Source organism: Cupressus sempervirens, chromosome 2 (assembly GCF_028749045.1).
Source record: "Cupressus sempervirens isolate cs-2001-9-10 chromosome 2, ASM2874904v1, whole genome shotgun sequence".
In the NCBI taxonomy this organism is placed as follows: Eukaryota; Viridiplantae; Streptophyta; class Pinopsida; order Cupressales; family Cupressaceae; genus Cupressus; species Cupressus sempervirens.
Genome location: NC_143119.1, coordinates 299,663,249 through 299,682,721, shown reverse-complemented (window position 1 = coordinate 299,682,721; position 19,473 = coordinate 299,663,249). Strand labels below are relative to the sequence as shown.

The following is a 19,473-nucleotide window of genomic DNA, read 5'->3' as shown; positions in this document are numbered from 1 at the left end:
TAACTTGGAACTATTCCAATGTGGTTTAGAATAGTGAGATAAGTATTCTCTCTCAAGACTAATATTTTTTATTTTGCAATTAGGCTCTTATTTGTATCCTTGTATGTATTAAAAGTGTTATTTATCTCCTTATGCTCTTGTTCTTTTCTTTTGTCTCTGAGTATGTTCAATAATATAAGAGTGGGAATCTAACATTGTAAGGGGGAATGATAACCGATGTTCTATTCCCATTTGAATCGTCCTTATATGGGAGCAGAAAATATGTATTCATATTGTTTGACAAATTCATATTACATGTATCTACTCATTGTAGTCTCTCTCTTATTTTGTATTTCTATAATTACTATAAAGAGTTAATTGCCTTGATCTTTTCCTTTGTCTTTGAGGATGTTCTTGCAGGAAAAGAAGATTGGTACATTAGGCATGCAACCAAATATTTTGCAGACTCAATCTTATGATAGTAGCTCTTAAGAAGCTGTGATTTAGGATTCACAAATCATCTAATGATTAGGTTGGATAATGTGAGTTCTTGAAGCAGATATCCTTGATGATTGAAATTATGAGAGAGAGTCTGACAGTTCATTAGAGGCAACCTTGGAAAAAGAGGAGCAGAAAATAAAAATGCTTAAAATCAAATTTTTGATGATATTGGTTTAGAAGGAGTAGACCTTGTTGATGGATTCAACACTAGTCAGAAACTATAATAGCTAAAGGACTATGATTCATGGGATAAAGTCTCATGTATGTAGGTTGGAAGGCTTTATGCTATCAAGATACCCATTGCACTAGGGAAGCATGGCATGACTTGCTTCCAAGAGGTTAGAAGGATGATAACAGATTCAGAGGAAGTTTGACACTTCATCGGAGAGAACCTTGTGCTAAGAGGTTAGAAAAGTTGATATCAAACTAAGAGGGAGAAACCTTATTCTTTGATATGTTTTATGGTGAATGTTGTGACAACACTACATGATAGTATTTGTGGAGACTTCATGCGAACTTGCGAACTTTTGATGTCATACATGTATGAGCATGTCCCTTGTGTACATCATGAAGTGACGACTTTTAAATGATTATCACTTGTATTAGGAGAAGTTGTAAAGTGACGTCCTTACAATAACTTGTAGCATGATTCATTTTTGCGAAATTGTTTCATGTAAAGGCTTTGTCTTATAAATCAACAACTAGGCGGTTGATATCATTAATTTGATTATCTACAAGTTGCTTGTATAGATATATTTTCGGTACTTGGTGTATATCTTGCCTTGATATTCTGATGGGCCATTACCACATTGAGTACTTGGTGGATATCATTTAGTCGATGTTCTGATGGGCCATTACTCAAGAGTATTTGGTGAATATCATTTGATTGATACTTTAATAGGCCAATGCTCATGTTACCAAATATGATATCAAATAGTAATTGGTGAATATCATATGTTGATATTCTGATAGGCCAATACTTACAAGATATCATATTCTAGAAATCTTCTGATCAAAGATTTCCTATACGTATTATTTTTGAAATATTACCTATGGTGTAATATCTATGTGTTTTATCCTTCTTCATTAAGAGGGAGTGTTAATGTTATAATTCTGTCGGATAAATTATATTATATATATGAGATATATAATATATGACAAATATTATATATGGAATAATTAACTTATATTAAGAGTGATATATATATATATATATATATATATATATATATATATCTTATTATATATATTGTTATATAAAAATTATAATATATTGAGGGTATATTACTTGTGTTATAACTATAACTAATGTAAGTTAATATGTTAAATAGACATGTCTCTTCAAGAGACTTGCCTCCTTATTTCACATATATATTCATTCATATAGTAATGTGGAAAACGCATAAAAATTCCACAAGTGCTATTACAAGTTACAGATCCTATTTCACTAACAGTTCGGCATAAAAAGTGAAGACCTTATAATTCTGATTTTTAAAGGATGATTTTTTATTAAGGCTTGTGATTGGAGGTTTGATTGAGATAAGTGAATTACTAATGGGTGATTGATTTTGGATGAAGAGTTAGATGGATTGGATTAAGATTTGGTTGGTACGGTATTAGGTTGACAAGGGGATTGGATTAAGATGATGATGATTAAGAATGAGTGATGAGATTGGATTAAAGTGGATGTTGATGTGGATTATGACAAAAGATTAGGATAAGAATTACGATCTTGACTGGATTAATAAAGTTGGTAAGGATTAGGTTTATAATGGATGGATTAGGGATGATTAGGATGATTATGAAGATTATGGATTGCTAGGATGAGTAATTAAGATGTAGAGAAATAATTAGGATGATTAGAAGAATAGCTAGGACGATTATGTATGCCTAATATAGGAGGATGAAGATCAAAGATAATTAGGATATGAAGGATAATTAAGCATGATTAGGATAAGATAACTAGAAGGATTAGATACGACTAGGATGGGAAGAATGTTTAGGAGTGAGATAATTGGGGATGATAAGAATTAAGATAGGTGATTATGAGGATAGGTATGATTAGCCTAAATCATGTAATAAATAGGTATTGATTAATTGAATTAGTAGGAGGGTATGTGGGTAAGTTTAGATATAATTATATAAATGTAAGGTGAAGGGTAAAGGTCAAGGTTGCACGGGTACGTGGGTACGGGAACGGGGACGGGTACGGGTACGCATATTTTTCAAAATAGGGGACGGGGGTACGTGTGTATGCCTATTTTTTCTATATTATTAATATTTTATAGAAAATATAAAAATCAAAATATATGTTATGATACATGACATTGAGCATTCAAAACAAGAAATTTGAAATATATATATATATATATATATATATATATATATATATATATATATATATATATATATATATGCTATTGCTGAATGTTTAGTGTTTAAAGTATTTTTCGTAATAGGGGACGGAGGTACTTGGATATGTCAAACTTATTTAAAAATTATACCTTTATATTTATAAAAAATCTGAAATTATGAGTCATGACAATGGTTTTTCAAAACAAGAACAGTGATAAAGTTTGCAAATGTAATGTATTGTTTTCAGTTTCAGATTTGCTATATGTTTGAAATAATAATACATGATAAATGCTTAGATGCATAACAAAGAAGGCAGACTTTAAACATGAACAAGAGGATCCTAAATCATATAACAATGACATATTGCAAATGATAAACTTATGACTTGAACAGTGATAAAGTTTATTGTTAGTGAGTATCAAAGTTTCAAACTGATTTGGTATTGAATTAAGTTTGATAAACAACAAGCTAATACAAAAATAAAAAACCAAAAAAAAAAATCAGAATCTTAATCAAGGTCCTTAGCTATGATGCTCTCCACCGAGTACCCGGTACGTGGGATACGTGTACCCGGTACTTGGATACGTGGGTACTCGGTGGGTACGAGTACCAGGGGTGTGGGTACGAGTACCCATGCAACCTTGGTAAAGGTGAAGGTTAAATTAAAGAAATAATAAAGATATATTTAATTGGCAACGATGGGCCAAGGTCATGTGTGGTCAAGTATCAATAAATGTGTTTGTGTATAGAAATGCATCTTTTGGTAGTGGGAAATGATTGATCTGCATTGTTGGCTTTGCTCTTTGTAGAGAATGTTTGCTTTGTTCATTATTTAATGTTCTGCCTAGAGAGAAGGTAGGGGCTTCCACGTTTTCTATTAATAGTTGGTACTAGAGGAGAATTAAAATCTCTTACTATGCTGCCTTGGCTTGGGAGTTAAAAGTTTTAATTCTCCACAAGTGCCAACTGTAAAAAGAAGAGGCGAAGTCCCTACCTTCTCTCTTGGCAAACCATTAAATAGTGAGCAAAGCAAAGATATATACTTGTCCTGAACTGGCAACATAGTTTTATAATTTAAACTATGGTTGTGTGGCACATGAAATAATAAAAACAGGTTTTATCCATTTTAAAAAAAAATGCTACATCTTTTAGTTTATGATAGGTACACTTTTGCAGCTACGTTACCACATTCGCTTGCTAGATAGGGAATTTGCAAGTTGGTTCACTCATAAGTTGAAGTCGGTTCAAAATTGACTCAAATTCATTGCCAAACTGAAAAATTCACTTGTAATTCATCAAGAAGGATCCAGTGAGAATTTGAAGCGAATTTCATCGTCTTTCTTTCAGCCCGCACAAACTCAAAGCAAATTTTAATGACTTTGGGCGAATTTGGTCCTCATAGGTCAACTATTGACCTTTTTAATAAAGTTGTTTGACATTTTTTTTTGCAAAAATGAAATCTAAATGCATACACGACATTCTTAACTGATAATACATGACACTTTTGGTATTACACCACATTTTAATACACAAAACGAGCATGACAGAGGGGCATTACTATTAGACACTCACGAAAGAGGGGCATTTGTTTTTAATATTTATCGTTGCATTCTCAGAGCTCACACTCACGAAATGCAGAGTCTGAGTTCTCACTCATGACATTTTGAAGGGAAACATTGATATGGGGTGTATTTTGGCATTTTATTATGTCATTTGGACTAAATCATTAATATATGTAGCAGTGCATTTTTCTAAGTTGCTTTAATATTAACATAACGGTGTATGAACTTATTTGCTGTAGCATATATGTGTATGTATATATATGTATGTATGTATATGTATGTATGCATATGTATGTATGTATATTCTGCAAAATTCTTGGGTGGACAAACCCAACCCAAAAAAAATTGGACAAATTTTGAACCCGCATCTGTACCAGAATCTGAAACAGTAACTTAGTTCTGCATGAAATTCAATTATGACTCAGCATTGGGATCTTGGGGTCTTTGTTTCTTTATGTATGTGCTTCTGTTCTATGATTCTTTATGTGCACGAAATGCTGATCATTTTTAGTTCATTAGCCTTTTTATAATAAAACAGAAAACTAAATTTTGCTTTTCTTGGACATTAACCTTCTGTTACTTATGTTGTGCTGACAGGCTACCATTGCAGACATTGCTTCTGTATCTGATAAGTCCCTAATCAAAGACTTCTTTATCACTGCTATGCAAAAGCTTCTCAAAGTAACACAAGAAGCAGCTAGATCTGTGCAAGCAAGAACATCATCTTCCATGCTGATAGATGGTTCAAATGGTGTTGATAATGCCACCTCAACAAGGTAATCTCTCATAACCTAATGTCTTCATGAGTGATGAATGCAGTTACTTCCAGTTGTCCACCGATTACCTGTTGTTCTCAATTGATATGTTATTAATACTAAAGGAACCACTAAACATCATCGAAGTAGTTGTAAACTCATGCATATTGATCCTGATATTTAATGCAGGGCTCAACTTTTGGATCTTGCAGTATCTCTTCTTGAAGGTTTAGATGCTGAATGTGTTAGTATGCTATTTATTGCTACAAAGCCCGCATTGCAGGTTTGACATTTTGAACTTGCTGATAAATATTTTCTTCTTTAAATGGTCATCTAAAAAGGGGCTAAAAATGTTGTGAAACATTATTTCTGAATCTAGGACAATGAGGGAATGGTCCAGAAGAAAGCCTATAAGGTTTTTGCGAACATTCTGAGGGTATGGTTGATTTCACTTTCCTATGGTAATTTTATTGATAGATTAGATGGAATTGTTGAAGTAGAATCTGTCTCTTGTGATGTATCTTGTTCATTTCATATTAGTATCTGATGAGCCTGTCTTTAGATGTTTGATTTAATGGGGTTATAAAGTTGATGACTTTATAGTACTGACTTTTACTTACTGGAATTGGACTGGGCAGGAACACAAAGATTTTCTTACAAATAACTTTGTTGAGATATTTGATCTTCTGGTCACAACAATGGCATCTTGCCATTTTTCTGCCAGGCGGCATCGGCTTGATTGTTTGTACTACTTGATCATTCATATTTCAATGGTGGGTAGTTGTCAAACCTTCTTGTATGGGTTATGTTCTTTACTTTTGGTCATTTTCTTTTCACTTTCATGATTTATCACCATCTTCTTTGGGTGTTGTTGACAACAAACATAAAGATCTTACATTATCCATATTTATTGTGTGGGACCTGGGGTGCAGACTGCTGAAGAGAAGAAAAATAAAGGTGTTGAGCATTTCCTTACTGAAATACTCCTTGCTGTAAAGGAGGTAAGTAACCTGCCTTTGCAACTATCTGGGTTGGTGTGGATCTTAATTGATGTGAATGTTTTTGTCATTAAACCTCTCGAGTCTTGAATTGCTTATTTATCTGTTTGGTATAGGACTATATTATAAAACATAGATAGATAATTTTATCCAACATGGTTGGCATTTTATAATTTAATTCAATATAGGTGTCTATTCAATTTTATTTCTTTATTTTACTGTTTAGTTGTGTTTATTTTCATATCTTGCCATACTGGTCTCTCTCATTAGATTTATTGTTTACTCTTTTTATTTTTATTGCTAAATCCAACAAATGATGACATTGCTTTATTCTTACAGATGTCAAAATGAGAAGCTGAAAAGTCCATTGTGCTGCATTATAAGTTTGGTGGTGATTTATCATTTTATTAATATACAACTTATCCTATTTTAGTGACATTTTTAAAACAAAAATTTTCTAGGTTGTTTTTGAGTGACTTGAATACATTTAATCGAAGGGTTGGATTTAGAAAGTAAGGTAGTCTCTGACAAGTTGCTTAGACCCTTTTTTTAACATCAAGGGTCATATACAAAGTACTAGATCCATGACCATCTAAACCTTTCATCACGATACACTTTTTAATCTAAAGTCATAAGAATACAGAACATAATGATGCCAATTCCAATTTTTAGCTAGGATATTCCATTACAATCTATGTTTCAGGAACTGACTGATGAGAAGGCCTAGCCTTCCAATTATGCAATTCTGCATCTAGGTGCTGATTCTGTTCCAAACTTATACACAATCTCTATATATTAATCTCTGTTGCCCATAGCCATTGGAAAGTTCAATTCAGCTTTTTGGAACATAGGCATTGGGAATGTGAAATTAGGAGTCAATATGTGGTCATCAGAAAATATATTCTAGGCATTGTAGCACATACCATACCTAACTACAAGGACCGTCAAAATACAACAAACTGGAGTAATTTTAAATATATAAACAAATTTATGTCAGCTGAGCCTAAAATTATAAGGAAAATCTCTACTAATGCACACACACACAACTAATTAATTAGATGTTACTGGGAGAACAAATATTTATCTCAGCTGAGTATTAGAATCACAAGGAAAATCTCTTAGTGTAGGCCAAGAAAGAGCACATAGGCCTATGCATCAGTGAGCAAAGTATTCACATCTTCTGATAATTATTTAAGTTCAGCGTGCAGTATCAAAGTCAATTTCCTAAAAAAAAATTGCAACATGCCTATACTGAATGAGGCAATATTTTCTGAAAGTTAACTTATTTTTTCTTAGAGAAACTGATTGCTATTAATATTTCCATATTTTTTCAGTGTGTGGGAGCAGACAGTGTTTCCTTGCTACCCACCCTTTTCTCTTGATTAGGACCTCTTATAGTGGATTCTTTGATGGTCAGGGACAGCTGCAAATTGATACATTATACTAGTTGTCATTATTAGTCAATATTTGATTTGTTTGTCTTTTTTATTTTATTTTCCTGAGCCCTAATTTGTACCTCAAGGCCTTCAGTTGGGAAGCAGCTCCACTCTCATGACATTTTGTAATTGTCCCAATAATATTCTGCTGTATTCTAGCTTCCCCTACAATTCTGAGTTTACTTGACTGGCTAGTAAAGTTGGTAAATTTGGTAAAGTTCTAGTCTGTACGGTAAGTGAATCATTAATTGCATATTTATGCTAAAATGGGAAGTGAATGAGAAAATTAATTCTGCACTTTCTTTTGTGAAAAGAGTATGGAAATTGTAAAGTGAATTTGAAAATTTATTATTTCCTTGTACTTCTTAGGTTCTATGTTCATATTCATTATTTCTTGCATGTGTACTAATGGAACTCATATCCAATAATTTAATGTTGTGTTATGATAATTTGTCCAGGCAAATAAAAAGACAAGAACTCGAGCTTATGAGCTGCTAGTCAAAATTGGTCACTGTCTGGAGGACTCAGAGAATGGAGGTTCAAAGGAGAAGCTGCGTCAGTTTTTTAACATGGTAATGAAGCTAAATGCCCTTATGTGTTGTGAACCTCCGTCTGGTTCATGCCTTCATATGTTGACAAATACTTGTTTAGAAGCATTTGAAGATAAATTCTGCATTATTTCTAGTCACATATTTGAAAGTGCAGCATTGGACTTTGCAAGATTATTCCTATTGTAAGGATGGCAAATACTTTTTTAGAAGCATTTGAACATAAATGTTGCATTATTTCTAGTCACTTGTTTGAAAGCATATAGTTGGCCTTGCAAGATTCTCTGATTCTTCCTATTGTAAGGAATATATGGCTTTTATGCGGTTCTACTTCTGCCCTGATGATGCTACTTTCCAGATGTCTGAAAGATAATTGCTGGCCTTCCAAGATTTGTCCTAGTGTAGCATGCTTGTGATTAATAACTGTTAATATCAGGCCATTTTTCATTTATAAGTTGTTTGGGATTGGACAAAAAGGAAACTTAACTTTTGGCGTGAATTGAAACTACATATTAATACTGTTATGATTTAAGGATTTCTAAGAGCTTGCTGTAATTCAATGCATCAACATCATTAAACCTTATCGTGAGAGTTCTGATGCAATCATTTCTGTTCATTATTTGGTTGCTGGTTTTGAATGTCATATTCTGTCCTTAAATGAATCTAATTATTTTTGGTAATCTGTATTTTGAAAGTTTTGCAAGATGGAGGTGTTTGTATAGAAGGACCTTCGGTGACAGCACTTACTTTTAAGCCCGCTTAATTAGATAGATGCCTTCCACTTTTATTTAAAAAAAACTTTTTATTGCAGGTGCTTGGGTGTCTGGCTGGCAGTACACCACATATGATGAGTGCAGCAATAACTGGGCTAGCAAGACTGATCTATGAGTTCTCTGATCTCTGCTTGACAGTGCCCAACTTACTTCCATCCGTGTATATGCTTTTGCAAAGTAATAACAAAGAAGTTATCAAAGTAAGTGAGCCCACATACAGTATGAAGTGTAAGATGTCAGCCATCCATTCATCCATTTTCTGCACAGTGTATTCTAAGCATTCTAATGGATATTTTGGAAATGCTTTCCAGGCAACATTGGGACTAGTGAAAGTGGTTATAGCGAGACTCACGGGAGAGGAACTGCAAAAGCATATCAAATGTATTGTAGAGGGTTTACTGCTTCGGTCAGATGACTCAAAAACTCCATTCAGAGCAAAGGTTTTCTTTAGTAACTTGTGTTTTTAAATGTTATGTTTAATCTGTTGCTGTCTTTGGATCTTATAGTAAGCACATGTTTTTATGTTGTTTGCTGTTTTAACCGCAGATCAGGTTGCTGCTTGAAATGCTGATCCGAAAATGTGGTCTAGAGGCTGTTAAAGCTGTTATGCCTGAGCAACATATGAAGCTCCTTACAAACATAAGAAAGGTAACCTATAATGTGTTATTTTGCTTTAGTTAACGTTCAGTGCTAACTGGATTTTGAATGTAATAGCAATTATGGTTGTTATTTTGCCTAAAGATTAAGGAACGTAAAGAAAAGAAGAAAAGTTCCTCATCTCAACATGGAGAAGATGAAACCAAGTCCTTGCATTCACGTGCATCTACAACCAGGTAAGTGTCTTTAGGAAGTACCAAAATATAAAAAACTTACAGAATAGTGCAATGTGTCAAGTTCAACAATATGTGCCATTGAGCTGTGACATTAGAAATCTGGTTGATTCTATTCTATTGCGATGAGCACTCATACTGAGTCTTATTGTATCAGGCGAAGTAAATGGAACCACACAGATGTATTTTCCGAGTTTGGAGATGAGGACAACGATGACAGTTGTGAAGACATGGATAGTAGAACTACTGAATTTGGAGTGAAGAGGTCAATACAGAAGTCAAAATCTTCTACATTGCGGTCAGTTGCTTTCTGTTTTTTCAAGTGTCATGATAGTATTATCTTTTTTATTCTAATACTATTACCTCCCAAAAAATGCATCAGATGGTAGAATATCTTGACTGTTAGAATGGTAAATGCATCAATGCTTTTCTTTGATTCTTATTTGCTAGATGAATGAGATTTTCTAAATGTTGGAAATATTTAAGTTTGTTTGAATTTTTTGTTGTCTTTCTTATGTTACAACTAAATATTGCAGGTCAAGAAATATCAGGAAATCCAACAAGAGGCTTCCTGAAGATTGCATGGACATTTTAGGTAATGAGCCTCTTGACTTATTAGATAAGCAGAAAGCAAGGGCTATGTTGAAAGTAGGGAAACAGATGGAGCAGCGATTTGACAGTGATGATGAACCGGTTTTTGCTCCCGATGGTCGTTTAGTTATAAGTGAGGAAGAGTTGGGTCATTCACGAAAGAGGAGAGCCAAAGATGACAAACCTGGGGAAGACACAGATGGTGGAAGTGAGCATAGCAGGCAATCAAAATCTCAAACCACTTCTGCATCATTGTTAAAACGTCGTGAAAAGCGACACAAGACTTCTGCATCTGGATGGGCTTATACTGGTAATGAATATAAATCCAAAAAGGCTAGTGGTGATATTAAGAAAGAAGGAAAACTTGAGCCATATGCATACTGGCCACTTGATCGCAAAATGTTAAATCGGCGAGAAGAGAAGAGGGCGATTGCCAAAAAGGGCTTGTCCAGTGTGGTGACTCTTACTAAACAGCTGCAAGGTAAGAGTGTAAAGCATGCGTTGTCAACAGCGAGGAAGCAAAAATCTCACAAGGGTAAGAGCTATAGAAAAAACAAGTAACGGGCTGTCTGTTGACGCATTGATAAGGTATTTTTAACAGAAGCATGATAATTAATGTCCGTCATATTTCTCTTACTAATTGCAAGTATTGAAAGTCTTTTTTTTTGAAAATAAGACTGCTCTTGATTTCAAAATGGTAGAACTGGGAGCTTATGGTTTAGGTGATCATAATGTCAAGCTATGCTTTGGTGAACAATGCACAGAATAATGGATCCGCATATTTCACCAAAGTGATTAGTATTAAGATCGCAACAAAATTTCTAACAGGATCATTTAAGATATATCACAAATTGATGTTCATTGGAAGAATGAGTGAGCTTGTGTTCCAATTTAAAATCTGGGTAGTTCAGATTTATAGTTTTGAGGGAATTATGTTTTGAAGTTTGTTGTTGTATGAGTTTTTGCAGCTACTTCAATTTGGATGTATGGACATTCCAACTTGAGAGTGTATATGAGTAATGACAATAGCGAGGGATGTTCAATTTATAGGCACATTGATTGCATGTGGCAGGGATTCTTTTGGAAGAGATGTGGAATTTTGTTCTTTTGGGAAATGTTATTATATAAGAAATGTCCCGAATAAGGGAACCATATGTCCACCTTTCTTGTGCATTAGAAAGCAGATTAACAGCCCCAAAATTATTTGAAGGTGTTGCTGTTTGCTTCCAACTTTAACATGGTAGTCAAAATATTTTTTGAAAATAACAAATCAGCAATACATGGTTGATTTACCTTAAGATGTAAATTTGAAATAAGAAATTTGTTATGGCTTTACACCTCAAAGTTACTTAAGTCTTAATCTGGAAAATTCTTTATTATTTTTCAATTTTCATTGAACAAATTTTCCTAGTTATTACATTAAATTATGTGCCTCCATATATTTCCGTGTCTATGCCAATTCATTGCCTTAAAGGGTAATGAATCAAAATATGTGAGTAGCCATAATCTGGTTCTTGATAGCAGGTCTACTGTTGCAAACCATAATTGGGGCCTCTATCAATTAACACTTATTATGTGGCCATCTAAACAATGTTTCAATAATGCCCAAAATTATATGTCAATGTGATCAGCTTAAAAAGGTGTCTTGTTGATGTGAGTTTTGTTCTACTACATGTAGCTAAATTCTTCCAATTTTCCTTTTCAACTCGAGTTTTCAAAGGCTTGCACAAATTTCAATCATTGCCAAAATTGTTCTACCTGGTCCCCATTTGCAATGGGGCGATAGTGTGAAAACCTCACAACATCTAGCACCCATCCAAAATAAACGTTCCTAAGTATTTGAAGAACATAACTTACTTAGAATCAAGAACTTTCGGTTAATACCCCTTTCACCTATCCAATGAATAGAAATTGTACTCCAAATAGGTGAAAACACAAATTATGCTAAGAACCTTAATCTACAGTTACCCATGTGTGTGCCAGTGAATTATTCCTCACTTGACAAGAACCTAGAAAGATTCTTAGGTCCGTTGGTCTTAGCTATTTTCTTATCCTTACTTCAAAAGCATCTTGGATAGAGCCTCACTGCCAATCAGGTGTTCATAGCCCTAACGAGGTTATTGTTGTGGGCAACCACAAACATTGCTCTATCTTTAGGGATTATTTTTATAGCAATGGTACATATATTCAGATACCCAAAGCCATATCACTTTATTTTATGTTCTCATTCTTTTTTTTTTCCTCTTTTGTTTTCTTTTGTTATTGCCTTTCTTTTCATCTCAATCTTTTATTCTGCTCTATCTTTAGGGATTATTTTTATAGCAATGGTACATATATTCACACACCCAAAGCCAAATCACTTTATTTTATGTTCTCATTCTCTCTCTCGCTTTTTATTTTCTTTCTCTTTTCTTTTGTTATTGCCTTTCTTTTCATCTCAATCTTTTATTTTGGGTTACAACTAGTAAAGCTTGTAGAGGGTTTGAAAAACCATAGTGGTGTTGAAGCGTGTGACTTTTGCTCCTTCCAACTTTCCTTTGATTCCTCCAAATAACTCACATCAATTAAGAATGAGCAAAATGTTGTAACTGAAAGACTCGGGTGCCTTAAAACACAATGAATGAATTCAATCCAAATTTAGTACATAACCTTTTCACTGGGTTAGCTATTATGAATAATTTCAAGTTCAAGGTATCTTGCAAGAGGTATTCAAAAAATCAAGTGAACAAATCTATTGGGAGAACACCAAAGTGTGTGGAAAACACATCGTCTTTGTCACAAATTGGAATCCCTTCCAACTAGACAACCCAAAGCAAACTCCAAATCTAAAGTAAACCGAGAAACTACTACCAAACAAGTTGGGTCAAATGACTCAAGACAAACCTACACACCTAAACTACAACGACATAAAGGAAAAATAACCTAGACTAGTTGAACCAAATGGTCCAACACAAACCTTCTCTAACACTCTTGAGCCAGATGATTCAAGGCCAACCTACTCTATCTATCTACAAGACTCCCAAACTAGGGGAGAGGACCTAGTACCTGAACACATTCCAATGGTTGTGGTAGGAGTTGGTAACTTTAACACTCACACTTGCTAATTTAATATCCAACAGTTTTGACAAGATTGTACCAATAGTTGTGACTTTAAAATTGTTCTTGCTAATGATGACTACCATAATTGAATGAAATGTGTCCATTTTAACCAAAAAAGAACCAATAGTGTGATGCCACATTAGTTGCACAAGTATGGGGGTCTCTAAAGCACTATGATTGGTCTCACATTTTTTTGGGCTGTTTTGGACACTTGTGCAAAAAGCATATTGATGTGGCATCATATTTGATGATGTGGCTTTGAAACCTTAGTTATAAGGAGGGGTCCTGCCAAGTAAATTACTGTTAAAAAATGGGAGTGATTTGAAATTTCCACATAGGATTTTGAGAAGTGCGAAGTAAGGGTGCTTAACTATTGGGTCCTTTGCCTTTTTCAAGGGTAGAAAGGCTTGGCTGATGGTTCTCAATTTTGTAAATTTATCGTTGTACTCAAAAAATTTATTTATTACTCTACTTTCAAACTCAAGAAAATTATCATGCAAGATCAACAATTGAAGCAATTTGTGGTCCACGGTCAATCCAATGCAAATTTTCTTTCAAACTCAGGAAAATTATCATGCAAGATCAACAATTGAAGCAATTTGTGGTCCACAGTCAATCCAAATGCAGATTTTCTTTTCCAAACCTCCATAATTAAAATAATAACTTTCAAAATGTGGAGATCCTTGTTTGTCGTTTACAACTTCAAGAGGTTGCAGTTGGTGGTGGATCACCCCTTTGGTGTTAGAATCGAACTCATGGGTGGTTAAGGAAGGATTACTCTAGATATCAAGCCCTTGGAATATTGCTTTAGTTTGCTTGTCCTTGGATAGCTTGTACCATGCATCCTTGTGAACATTGCTAATTGCATCCTCAAAAATCAAGGGATTCCTTGATAATCTCTATCAAATAACTTCCCTAGTTGTTCAAATGCAATGTCTAACTTTAGCACTAATTAGAATTGTTGTTCATCATCTTCCCCATGGTGTCACATGTAGATCTCTCCTTAGGTAGGATCAACTTGCAATTCTCTATGTCAAATCTCATCAATTTTACTCTCTTCAAAATTGGAAGGAAGCTCATTACCAAACAACCTCATGAGTTCATGAATTCAATCTCAAGTGATGAAGTGTTTTGAGTTTGAGCTCATGGTGAACCATGTAACTTGTAGTAACTTGATTATCATGAAATACCTTTGGCAGTCTTGTAATAACTTCTCAAAATTCTCTTCATAGCTTGATTTATCTATGATAATTTGTAATTTCTTGTTTAGTGCATCCATCTGACTGTCTTGTTCTTGAAGGGTATGTAAAATTGCTTGTGATTCATCCTCAAGAATTTGTCCTTGTAGTAGGAGGGAAAGTTGACCTAAGATCACCTCCTTAAACTTATGATGATCACCTTCTAGTTCGTCAAGTTGTTAGATATTTTCCTTTTATTCCTCCCCTTCCCTGAATAAAATCTATTGCCTCAATTTTCTTGTCCACCCCTTCTAGTGAAGTGATGGTTGAAAGTTCTTCCTTTTGATTATTAGTGTAGTTATGTTCAGCCCAAGGTTCCTTGATGCCATTGATTTTTTTCTTCAACATTTGGTTCCCAACTTGAGTGATGACTTCGACCTGCCTTTGACATCCAACTTGGGAGATGAAATAAATCCTTGCCAACCCCCATTAATATTTCCTAATACCAACCCATTTGAAATTTGATCAAGTCAATAATGTCTTGACAAGATGAGCAAGTAGACTCTGAATGTGAAAGGTCATGCACACTACATAGTATTTCCTCTATATCCAATACTCGGTTTGCTATTGATATCCTCTTTGAACTCGAGAAATTCCACTTTCTGAATTGAAAAGTACCACAAACTCGTATATTTGTGAAAAATAAATTCTCCCTCGTAATACGAAGTCTACCCTCAAGAGAAATATCAATTTGTGCATCTCCTCATGTTTGGTGGTGTCATGTGTATGATGCATATGAGCATTTTGGGTCAATGGCCAATCTTGCATCAACAAAAAACATTGCTTGTTTTTTTGTACTAGTGTGTTGTTCGTGGAGTAATAGTTGTTGCTTTGGTTCCAAGTTGTGCTGTTGGCATCTTGTTGAGGACCTATTTTGGATCCTTACCCTAAGGGCACATAGGTTAATGTGCCTTGTGCTTCGAGTTTTGTGTCAATTTCTCCGCCCTTAGTTTCTTATGATTTCATCAAGCATGGTGTGTTATTTCTTTCAACACCGTTTCTTGTGCTGATGTGGTGTCTTGCATAGTTAGGAACTGACTCCTTGCTCTTGCGAAGACTTATCCTTAATAGCTCGTGAACAATTGATGCCCATTGCTAGGGTTATGGTTTACTTCTCCAAGGTAGAACCTATTTGTAATCAAATGCCTAACATGCCAATTTGTGGTCTTGCTAGCTATATAATAACTTGGATTATCTTTAGAGAGGGGCAAACATAAATCATAGAGGAATGAGTAAGCTTTTGGAGATAGGAAGATAGTAGAGAATAGATGGAAGATGAAGAAGACGAGCTTCTAACTCTTCGATTGCAATTTCCTTGTACTGATTGCAACCCAAAAGGCCTCACAACCAGGTATGTTCAATGTTTTGCAAGTATATTTGATCATGCTAATTGTTTAATCAATCATTAAATCTTTTGGTTCGTGATGCTAAATATCTGTTTGCTTTTGTGTGCACTCTTAGTAAGGTGATAGGAGATCGGGCTTGGCTCCTTTCCCCTACCTACCTTGCGTCACAAGTTGTATTAGAGTAAGGTTACTTTCCCTGTGAAGATTGGGATCGTGGAGAACTTTAATTGGACTAGTTGTAGGGTGGAAGATTTGAAATCTAGCCTATAACTTGTAAAAGGTTACAAACTTGCATGAACTATTGTCAAGATGGTTTGAGGTAAAGAAAATGGAGATAGTGCCATTATGGATATGTTGAGACAGATTACAAGAAGAATTGAAGCAGTTGATATAGCCCAGAGAAGAGGTGTACATCTTGAGGATGTTAGTGATGATGAAGAAGTTGCCCCTAGTTCGAATCTTGAATCTGAGAGGCTTCTGAGAGTTTTGTCTAGGGAAAACTCCACACCTGTTGTTGAAGTTGTTTGTTATGATAGAAGACTTGGGACTAATGCAATGTTGGATTGGATATATGCTATGGACAAGTTCTTTGAGTAGGAAAGTACTCCTGATAATAGGAAGGTAAAAATAAGAGTCACCAAGTTGAAGGGTCATGCTTCACTTTGGTGGGATCATTTGCAGACTAAAAGGCATAAAATAGGAAAAGAAAAGATCAAGACTTGGGTAGAGATGATCGACAAAATGAAAAAGTTTCTTCCTACAAATTACCAGGTCAATATGTTGAGAAAAAATGCAAAATTTGAGACAAACGGATATGATTTTGAAATACTATACCGAGGAATTCTACAAATTGGATATCAGCTGTAGATGTTGAAGTTGAGGAAGTGGCTTGATACCTGATGGTTTGAGAACATCAATTCAAGATGAGATTAGTAATGTTAAGCTTAATAGTGGGAAGAAGCATATCAACATGCCTTGAAGGATGAGGACAAGTTGGCAAAGAAACATGATCAAAGACAAAGAGGAAGAGGTGACAGATTTCAAAGAGGCAGAGGTAGAACCTATGGAGAAAGTAGCAGATCCAACAATACAATGCAAGATAAGGGTAAGACATAATGGAAAGAGGAAACTGTTGGAAAAGTGGTAATTACACAAGAAGTAGCTATACTCGTTACTCTAGGAATAATAGTAGTAGTGGGAAGAGAGAAGAAAGATCTTGGTTTAAGGGCATTTGTTTTAAATGTGGAGATGAAGGACATAGAACCTTTGAATGTACCTATCCTGACAAAAGGATTGGAGATAGCATAAACACTTTGGCTTGTGAATAAATTCCCGAATCACCTAATGAGCCTTTGCATGGTGAGAATTTGATATTGAGAAGAATCCTATGGAACAAGGAAACTAATGAAGAACCTATTTTGAGAAGGAGCTTATTCAAGACTAGATGTAAGGTGAATATAAAATGTTACAAAGTAATCATTGACAATGGAAGTTCAATAAATTTGACATCAGAAGAGCTGGTTAACAAATTGTAGCTGCATTGATTGAGACATCTTAAGCCTTATCATGTTGCATGGATCCAAAAGGAGCATAATTTTCTAGTAAGTGAACAATGCCTTGTTAAATTCAAGATAAGAAATTATTATGATGACATTTTGTGTGATATTACGTTGATGAATTGTTTCCATATTTTGTTGGGTAGACCTTAGTGGTATGATAGACAAGGTTTGCATGATGGTAGATTGAATCAATATACTATTTGGGTTGATGGGAAGAAACAAGTATTGTTACCTTTGGTAGAGAAACTTGATGAGAAGCATTGTACCACATTAAGAGTATGTCTAGTTGAATGAAATCAATTTGTTAAGGATGTGAAGGAGCATAATGTTTATTTTGCCTTGAATCCTTGAAAGACCAGGAAACACGATGAACTTGAGCATGCACCTAAGATTGAATCTTTGCTGGCTAAATTTCAAGATATTATTTCTAATAATGTACCTAATGGTTTTCCTTCTATGAGAAGTATTAGTCATTGTATTGATTGGATACTTGGAGCTAGTTTTCCTAATAAAACACCACATAGGTTAACACCTACTGAAAATAAAGAATTGAATAGACAAGTACAAGAATCGCTTGATAATGGTTTGATTAGAGAAAGTTTGAGTCCATGTGCTGTCCTTGTTGTATTGACACCTACAAAGAATGGAGAATGGAGAATGTGCACTGATTCTAGAGCTATAAGCAAGATAACAATAAAATATAGATTCTCATTTTCTAGGATGGATGACATAATGGATTGTTTGAGTGGAGCAAAATATTACATCAGGATTGATTCGAAAAGTGGGTATCATCAGCATAGAATTAGAGAAGGAGATGAATGAAAAACTGTTTTTAAGACTAATGAAGGTTTGTATGAGTGGTTGGTTATGCCTTTTGGTTTAGCTACTGCACCTAGTACTTTCATGAGGCCAATGAATGAGGTTGCGACAAAATTTTTTGGTAAGTTTGTAACTATATATCTTGATGACATTTTGATATTCAGTAAGACTAAGGAAGAACACCTTGAACATATCAAACAAGTGCTACATAGATTGGAGGAAGAAAACTTGCTAATTAATTTGAAGACATGTTCATTTATGAAGGAAGAGATAGTGTACCTTGGCTTTGTACTTTCTATCGATGGTTTGAATATAGATCCTAAAAAGGTGAAGGTTATTTGTGATTGGCCTACACTTGAAAATGTTTGAGAAGTTAGATCATTTCATGGATTAACAAGTTTCTGTAGGAAGTTTATTAGAAATTTTAGTTATGTAATGCCATGACATAAACTATGAGAGGAGAAAAAAAGATTTCAAATGGACACATGAAGCACAGAAGAGTTTTGAAACATTGAATCAAAAGGTGGTAGAATTACCTACACTTGCATTGTGTGATTTCACTAAGGTTTTTCAAGTTGATTGTGATGTTAGTGGGAGCATCATTGGAGCTGTTCTAAGTTAAGAAGGAAGACTTGTAGCTTTCTATAGTGAGAAGTTGAATGATGCTAAGAAAAGGTATTTGGTTTATGATCAGGAACTCTACGTTATTGTTCAAGCTTTGAAGAAATGGAGACATTATTTGATGCCTAAGGATTTTGTGTTGTACATTGACCATAAAGCTTTGCAGTGTTTGGGAAGGCAAAACAAGTTGAATCATAGCCACATGAAGTGGGTAGAGTATTTGCAAATTTTTGGCATTGTGTTGAAACATAAGAGTGAATAGTCTAACAGAGTTGTTGATGTTTTGAGTAGTAGAAGAAATTTGCTGACATAAATGAGAGTTGAAGTACTTTTTTTTGATGATTTGAAATGTTTGTATGAAATTGATTCTAATTTTGTAGAACCTTGGAAGGATTATAAGAACTAGATGATGAGTAAACAAGATAAGTGGTCTGATTATTTCATTTAGGAAGACATGTTGTTT

At 34.4% G+C, this 19,473-nt stretch overlaps 1 protein-coding gene across 3 annotated transcripts in view; it reads left to right on the top strand.

Moving 5' to 3' along the window:
- Positions 1-11,672, top strand: part of LOC149572267 (ARM repeat superfamily protein) — a 101,029-nt gene extending 89,357 nt beyond the window's left edge. Inside the window, exons 8-20 of one of the 3 annotated variants that reach the window (XM_089813501.1) lie at positions 4,995-5,173; positions 5,342-5,435; positions 5,532-5,588; positions 5,791-5,925; positions 6,085-6,153; positions 8,045-8,158; positions 8,946-9,107; positions 9,219-9,347; positions 9,454-9,555; positions 9,649-9,740; positions 9,895-10,035; positions 10,274-10,916; positions 11,297-11,672. In XM_089813501.1, the coding sequence (XP_089669627.1) occupies positions 4,995-5,173; positions 5,342-5,435; positions 5,532-5,588; positions 5,791-5,925; positions 6,085-6,153; positions 8,045-8,158; positions 8,946-9,107; positions 9,219-9,347; positions 9,454-9,555; positions 9,649-9,740; positions 9,895-10,035; positions 10,274-10,889 (1,890 nt within the window). In that variant the 3' untranslated portion in view covers positions 10,890-10,916; positions 11,297-11,672. Of the gene's footprint in view, positions 1-4,994; positions 5,174-5,341; positions 5,436-5,531; positions 5,589-5,790; positions 5,926-6,084; positions 6,154-8,044; positions 8,159-8,945; positions 9,108-9,218; positions 9,348-9,453; positions 9,556-9,648; positions 9,741-9,894; positions 10,036-10,273 lie in introns of all 3 variants that reach the window. The other 2 variants (XM_089813502.1, XM_089813500.1) reach the window with 2 other exon arrangements.
- The last annotated feature ends 7,801 nt before the right edge of the window (positions 11,673-19,473 follow it).